This window comes from Theobroma cacao, chromosome 2 (genome assembly GCF_053813885.1).
Source record: "Theobroma cacao isolate CCN51 chromosome 2, ASM5381388v1, whole genome shotgun sequence".
Taxonomy (NCBI): Eukaryota; Viridiplantae; Streptophyta; class Magnoliopsida; order Malvales; family Malvaceae; genus Theobroma; species Theobroma cacao.
In genome coordinates, this window is record NC_142640.1 from 39,350,361 (window position 1) to 39,358,553 (window position 8,193).

Here is an 8,193-nt window from a genome sequence, read left to right on the forward strand (position 1 = left end):
AGGGAAATTAAGCTCAAAAGGGGTACACTAGGGATAAAATTTAACAAGGTTGGCTTTTTAGGCTCAAACTGTCCAAAGATGACCTAAATCATGTTCCTAACTAAGTATTACCTAGGATTTCGCCTTGAGAGAAAATCAAGTAAATTATAGAATTCATGACATAATCTAAAATTTATATAAATATAAACCTTCTCTAGATATTCAGAATAATTCAAAATAAAAGATATAGTGCTTAAAATTGTGAAAATCACATCATAACAATGATACTTAACAAAAATTTAGCATGAATCCAAACAAAAACCTTATTCACCAAAGGCTAAAAATTTAAGACAACTAGTTATCATCATTGGATAAAAAAGAAATCATTGAAAAAAAATTGGCACAACTTTACTTCTAAATTCCTAAGGTTCAACAAAAATTAAATTTGTTTACCGACTAATCCTAAATTATTTATAAATACACATACAAATAAAATTAGATCTAAAGCTTTCAGAGAATATTCATCACTAGAAAAATAAATTCACCCCCCAAACTTAAACTAAACATTGTCCTCAATGTTAGAAAAAAGAAAAAAAAGGTAAAGAATAATCCCCTGATGGTTGAATAAATCTGGAGAAGCTTTAATCTGCCTCTTCATCACCATTATCCTCTACATCATTGTCCTCATTGTCCTCTACCTCATTAGTACCCCTAAGAGGATTAGGTGCTGATGGAAGAGTAGACATATCCATTCCCATAAAAGCACCATAAGCTCGAAACATGTGATCCATATGTTGATTGCATTGGATTTGATAAGTCATGTGTTGCTCAAATTGTTGCCCAAGATTCTCAACTAGGTGCTGAAGGTTCTCAATTCTCTGGGTCATTGACAATTGTTGGTGTCTTGGTCGAGGGGGTGGAGGATGATGTGTAGAAGAAGAACTACCCCCAGTAAAAGTTTGAGATTATTTGAGGATGAGATTAAGATCAATTGGAAGTTTAGGGTGCAACAACTCCTCACTAGGATCCCAATGTACACCATCTTGTTTGCACATAGCTGTAATTAGAGAAAGGAACCACAAGCCTTCACGCTTTGATTGTGCAGTGTGAGTCATGACTTTGTAAATTATGCGACCAATATCAATTGTGTGTCCAATCATGATTAAATAAATAAGGATGGCTCGATCTTTTGTGACATCAATAGTATGTGTGGTAGGAAGTAATTTGGAAGTCACAAAATGTAACCATATCTTAGAAGTTGGTTTCATCATAGTCCTTTTGAATGAAACTGGTGCATTATTGAAAAATCGCCATAATGATATCATCCCAATTTTCATGCGCAGCCACATATTGATCATAACCATCGTTTGCAATATCAGAAGTTTCATAAAATTCATTGATGGCATGGCTCGAGAATGGAACTAATTTTCCTCGCTCAAAAACAAAATTATTAGTAGCTTCTACAACATTAACATAAAATTCTCTTACTAGAGGGATACTTGCAACTGTTGGTGACGCACAAAATTTTTGCCAGTGGCGGCCATCAATCATTGGTTGAAGGTCAAGGTGTGTAATCAACCCTTGATCCAATCCGCGTTTGGGTATTGCAATTTTGTTTGCAAGAGAACTTGCGTGTCTAGCCACAGCATCAGTTGACACAAATCTAGTATGATCAAACGAACCACTGAAATTTTGTCTTGATTGTTAGGGTTCCATTCTCAAATAACCTACAATTAATTCTCAACCAAAAGAAAAGAAAAGTACCAATAAAACAGAATAGACTATCAACAATAGTAGCTCATATGTTCCCTTATCAGAAAATAATGCCCATGTATCAAGTAAAAATCCTACAATTAAAATATTATGATACTACTAGGCATAAAAAAAAATTCAAAATCAAGAAACTTACCCATATTCTCCACTTTTAACTTATGTTTGAAATTTAAAACATAAATCTAAACAATCTACCATACCTATAAAATAATGAAGCACAATGTCTCCAGATTCACCAATATTCATCACAAATTTTAAATAATAAGAGGTAAGTCATCAATATTAAAAATAAAAGAAGAAAAGAAAAGAAAAGAAAAAACTAAAAGAAATATTGAAACTTACTTGATTTGACACTTCAGCCTGGCCACTTGTTTGAGGATGATAAGCAATGGCTATTTTGTGCTTGACTCCATATTTGGCTAGGATTGCTTCAAAAATTTTATTGCAAAAGTGAGTCCCTTCATCACTAATTATGGCTCTAGGTGTACCCAAACGTGTGAAGATGTTCTTGTGTAGAAAGTTTATCACTACCTTAGAGTTGTTTCTTGCAATGCCACAGCTTTAACCCATTTAGAGACATAATCAATAGCAACCAAGATGTATTCATTATTGAAGGAGGGAATGAATGGACCCATAAAATCAATTCCCCAAACATCAAAAATTTCGACTTCCAAGATGTTGTTTAAAGGCATCTCATATCTCTTAGATATATTGCCCATTCTTTGACATTTATCACATTTTTCAACAAAATTATAAGCATCCTTAAAAAGAGAAGGCCAGTAGAAACCTGATTGTAGAAAATTTACAGCAGTTTGTTTTCCTCCATAATGTCCTCCATAATCAGATGAATGGCAATGATGAAGAATATTTTCAAATTCTTCTTCAGGAACACACTTTCTAATGATTTGATCTCCACAGTGCTTGTAAAGAAAAGGCTCATCCCACATGTAGTATTGGACATAACGTAAGAATTTCTTCTTTTGTTGAGAATTAAATTCAAGAGGGAAGAGTTTACTCACTAGATAATTCACAATATCAGCATACCACGGTAAATTTTTCTGCTTCTCTATATGAAACAATTGCTCTTCAGGAAAGGTTTCATTAATCGCTGTTGAATTCCTAATGTGCTATTTATTCTCCAATCTCGATAAATGATTTGTCACCTGATTTTTTGTACCTTTCCTATCTTGGATTTCCAAGTCGAATTCTTGAAGAAAAAGTACCCATCTTATCAAGCGTGGTTTTGCATCTTTTTTCTTGATTAGATATTTAATAGCTGCATGATCTGTGTAAACGATAACTTTAGTACCAACAAGATAGGAGCGAAATTTATCGAAAGCAAAAACAATAACAAGCAACTCCTTTTTGGTTATGGTGTAATTTGCTTGAGCCTCATTCAATGTTCTGCTAGCATAATAAATAGGATGCAAAATTTTCGTTTTTCGTGGCCCAAGATTGTACCAACTGCATAATCACTGGCATCACACATTAGTTCAAAAGGAAGATTCTAATCAGGAACAGTGATAATAAGAGCAAAAATGAATCTCTTTTTCAATTCAACAAAAGCATCATGGCAAGCATTATCAAAATTAAAAGAGGTATCCTTTTCTAACAAATTACACAATGGTTTAGAAATTTTAGAAAAATCTCTAATGAATCTCCCATAAAATCTAGCATGTCCTAAAAAACTACGAATGCCCTTAACAGAGGTGGGAGGTGGAAGTTTTTCAATGATTTCAATTTCTGCTTCATCTACTTCTAACACTTTACTCGAAACTCGATGGCCTAAGACTATGCCTTTTTGCACCATAAAGTGACATTTTTTCTAATTTAAAACAAAATTAGTTTCTTCACATCGCTTAAGCACTCTAGTAAGATTAAATAAACAATCATCAAAATTGTCCCCAAAAACTAAAAAGTCATCCATAAATAGTTCCAAAAACTTTTCAACCATATTAGAAAAAATTGCCATCATACATCTCTGAAAAGTAGCTGGAGCATTACAAAGTCCAAAATGCATTCTTCGAAAAGCAAAAGTTCCATAAGGAGAAGTAAATATGGTTTTTTCTTGGTCTTCAAGAGCAATGGTGATTTGATTATAAGCAGAATAACCATCCAAAAAGCAATAAAAATCTTTACCTGCTAATCTATCAAGCATTTGATCAAAAAAGGTAGTGGAAAGTGATATTTTCTAGTGGCTTTGTTTAATTTTCTATAGTCCATACATACTCTCCATCCAGTTACAGTTCTAGTAGGAATAAGCTTATTATTTTCATTAGAAACTACCGTCATACCTCCTTTTTTAGGGACACCTTGGACTGTACTTACCCATGAACTATCAGAAATAGGATAGATAATACCTACATCAAGCCACTTGATAATTTCTTTCTTGACTACCTCTTTCATGATCGGATTCAGCCTTCATTGATGCTCAATTGTTGCTTTGTGATTTTCTTCTAAAAGAATTTATGCATGCAAATTGATGGACTAATTCCTTTGATGTCTACAATGGTCCATCCAATTGCTTTTTTGTAGTCCCTTAAAACTCGAAGGAGTTTATTTTCCTGTTCATTCGAAAGAGAACAAGAAATAATTACTGGTAGTGTAGAAGAATTTTCCAAAAAAGCATACCTTAAAAGATTGGTCAATGGTTCGAGCTCAAGTGAAAGAGGTTCTTCAATGGAAGGTTTGATTGGTAAAGTTGTCATTGATAATTCCAAAGATTCAAATTGGGATGTTGGAAGACGTGAATAGGCATCAAGATAATTAACATATTCAAGAACTTTTTCGTTAATAACATCACATGAAGAATTCAAAGTTTCTAGTGGATCTTGGTGATTTTCAATAAACACATTATCCATTATGTCATCCACCACATTAATTGAGAAACATTCACCATGTTCATTGGAAAATTTTAAAGCTAAAAAATATTAAATGTTACCTGTTGGTCTTCAACCCTTAAAGTAAGCTCACCTTTTTCCACATCAATTAAAGCTCGAGCAGTTCCCAAGAATGGTCTCCCAAGAATGATCGATATTTCACGATCTTTGTCCATATCAAGAATAATAAAATCTACTGGAAAAATAAACTTATCAACTTTTACCAAAACATCTTCTACAATACCATAAGGATAGGTGATGGATCTATCAGCAAGTTGTAAAGTCACAGAAGTTGGTTTAATCTCTTCTAAACCCAATTTTTTATAAATGGATAATGGCATCAAATTTATACTTGCACCCAAATCACATAAAGCTTTAGCAAAACAAAGAGCACCAATAGTACAAGGAATAGTAAAACTACATGGATCTTTAAGCTTTGGTGGAAGCTTATTCTGAATAATGGCACTGCACTCTTCAGTAAGTGCAACCGTTTCAAACTCACCCAATTTCCTATTTTTAGATAGGATGTTTTTCAAAAATTTAACATATCATGGCACTTGTTCCAGAGCTTCAGCAAAGGGAATATTAATATGTAATTTTTTAAACACATCAATAAATTTTTGGAATTGTTTGTCAAGTTTTTCTTTTTGAAATCTTTGAGGAAAAGGTGGTGGGGGTGTGGGAGCAATTTTTAATTGTGATTTTTCTTTTGAATCTTTAATAGATTTTTCAACTACAATTTCTTTTTGAACATCTTTTTCAATTTCTTTTTCATCAGATTGAATTAAAATTTTTGAATTTAAATCTTTACTACTTACCTTTTTACTTACCTCTTTTCCATTGCGAATATGGATTGCCTTATAATGTTCCTTACCTTCTCTTTTTGGATTGGGTTCAGTATTAGTTGGTAAGGTACCTTGAGGTCTAGAATTTAAAGCACTGGCAAGTTGGCCTATTTGTATCTCAAGATTTCTAATTGAAGCTGCTTGATTTTGAATGAATGCATCAGTCTATGTCATGAATTGCATGAACATATCCTCCATTGAAGGCTTTTTCTCTGGCATAGGGGCTCTAGATGGAAATCCAAGGGGAAAGTTTGACTTAGCTGCTGATGAAGACCCTTGGTTGTTATTCCATGAAAAATTAGGATGATTCCTCTAACCAGGATTATAAGTGTTGGAATAGGGATTGTTCTGTTGCCTATTTCCAACAAATTGACAAGACTCAAAATAGATGGGACAATTGTCATTGGAATGTCCTTCCTCACAAAATTCACATGTCATAAAGGAGTTCTAAACAACATTAACACTCAATTTATCTATTTTCTTTGTGAGAAATTGTGTAAAAATAGTGTTCAACACATCTAATTCACGAATTCCAGCAATTTTTCTTGTACCCATTCTTTTAGATGGCCATTGATAATTATTAGAAGCTATTTCTTTGAGCAAATCATAAGCCTCATCAATGGATTTACTCATAAGTGCACCTCTAGTGACAGCATCAATGGTAGTTCGAAAAGGTCCTAGCAAACCATTATAAAAAGTTTGAACTTGCAGCCACTTAGGTAATCCATGGTGAGGCATCTTCTCATCAAATCCTTGTACCTTTCCCAAGCCTCACATAGTGATTCAGAATCAAATTGCATGAAAGAAGTGATATCATTCCGCATCTTTGCTGATTTTGCAAGTGGGAAGAATTTTGTTAAGAATTTTTTAGCCAAATCATCCCAATATTAATGGAACTAGCAAAAAGCGAATTTAACCAACTCTTTGCTTTATCTCTTAATGGAAAAGGGAAAAACCTCAATCTAATGGCATCATCAGTAACACCATTAGCCTCGAATGTATCGTAGATTTTCAGAAAATATATAATATGAGCATTCGGATCATCATTAGGAAAACCCCCAAACTGAACAACAGTCTGAATCATCTGAATAATTGATGGCTTAATTTCAAAATTGTTGGCTTGAATAAGAGGTCTTCGGATACTAGAGTGGAGATTTTGTAGTTGTGGGACTGCATAATCCCTCAAAGGCTTGGTTTCTTCCTCTTGTTGCTCAGCCATTGTTTTACTTGGAGCAGAAAATTTTTTATTTTTCCTCTTAAGTGTATGAAAAGTTTTCTCAATTTCTAGATCAAAAGGAACAATATCCAAATTTTGGGCTCTTCGCATACAACGACCAAAAGTACCTAAAAAAGAAAGAAAAAAATTAAAGAAAAAAAGTCTAGATTAAAATTAAGAATGTTTGGTATTAATATTAACAAAAAAGAATTAAAAATCAATTCCCCGACAACGGTGCCAAAAACTTGTTATTCAATTTTCTACTCACGCAAGTGCACGTATCACAAAGATAATATAGAGATGACTAGAGTGTAGATCCCATAGGGAATTGAATTAATCCTTACAGTTAAGTACTAAAATTAACACACCTTAATTTTATCTAAACAAATTAAAATTAAAAAAGAAAATTTAAATTAATAAACTAATAACACAAACTAAAACTTAATCTAAAATCTATTAGCAAATTTACTTTATTAAATGTGAATGACTACTAGACCTAAGATTATGATATCCGAAGTCAATTTCAGATTTAGTAGGCCAAGTTGGGTGAAGAAGAAGTCAATTTCAGCTGGGATGTCCTCATCAGACTATGTAAGTTGTAGCTTTGTCAAATTAATTAACAGAAATCGTAATTGCTCTAAGACTGTTGCAGTGCTTCAACTTCAACAAGATTTTTGACCATCCTACAGACCGAACTTGGTGAAGTGATAAACATAAAAGTTTAGATCTTTCTCTTATTTTTTCAATGGTCCAAGAATTGCTTCATTTGGACTCTGTAGAGAAAGTTATGGCCAAAATACCAAAACATATGCATTGGAAGTCTGCACCTCGAAATTACTCTCCTTCTTCCATTAAAATTCTCTTTCATCACACCTACAAAAACACAAATAAATAAATAACAACCTATCTTAATCATATTAACATCAAATTAAGTATAAAATTAACCAAAATTAGATTGACTCACCTAAAATAACTAATTTAAAATAATTAAATAAAACTTACTAATTTCTATGCATTACTACAAAAACCTAGCCAAATTATTATCAAAATTAAGCTCAAATAACTCTATATCATAAAGTTATCGGTAACTATGAGATGCTTGAAAACTATGATCCCACTTCTTTGTGGGAGATCATTATAGGGAGGAAAGAAAAATATTCATCTAAAAGTAATGTCGTTCTAATTACAAGTTCTCAAATCAGAATTTTGCACTACTTTATTGCAGCAAACATTCATGGTAGAAGTGGCAATTTTAGCTATATTAGCCTTTAGGACTTATGGCTAATGGAGCATGCCTTCAATGGCACTCCACTTAATCTAGGCAGATTTATGATTGAAAGGATGAGAGGAGCCTGTCGATGAGACAAAATAAATTTGCCTTATGGAAATGTTATTACTTCCCTAGTTCAGAAAATGGGAATATGAAGCTCAAGGTATCAAATGGATTTAGTGAAAAGTAGTGACCAAGCTATTTACCTTGGGAGTCTGCCTAAAATGGGGT

General features: G+C 32.9%; 1 protein-coding gene and 1 non-coding gene across 2 annotated transcripts; one reads left to right on the forward strand and one right to left on the reverse strand.

Annotated features, from left to right (window-relative positions):
- Positions 1 to 5,923: 5,923 nt before the first annotated feature.
- Positions 5,924 to 6,695, reverse strand: LOC148764253 (uncharacterized). The gene is made up of 2 exons (XM_088803566.1): positions 6,398 to 6,695; positions 5,924 to 6,153 (listed from the first exon to the last, which is right to left on the reverse strand). The coding sequence occupies exons 1-2, from the start codon at positions 6,693 to 6,695 to the stop codon at positions 5,924 to 5,926; spliced, it is 528 nt and encodes a 175-aa protein (XP_088659692.1).
- Positions 6,198 to 6,303, forward strand: LOC148764254 (small nucleolar RNA R71). The gene has a single exon (XR_016024924.1). It is a non-coding gene; the product is annotated as a small nucleolar RNA R71 (small nucleolar RNA).
- Positions 6,696 to 8,193: the final 1,498 nt, after the last annotated feature.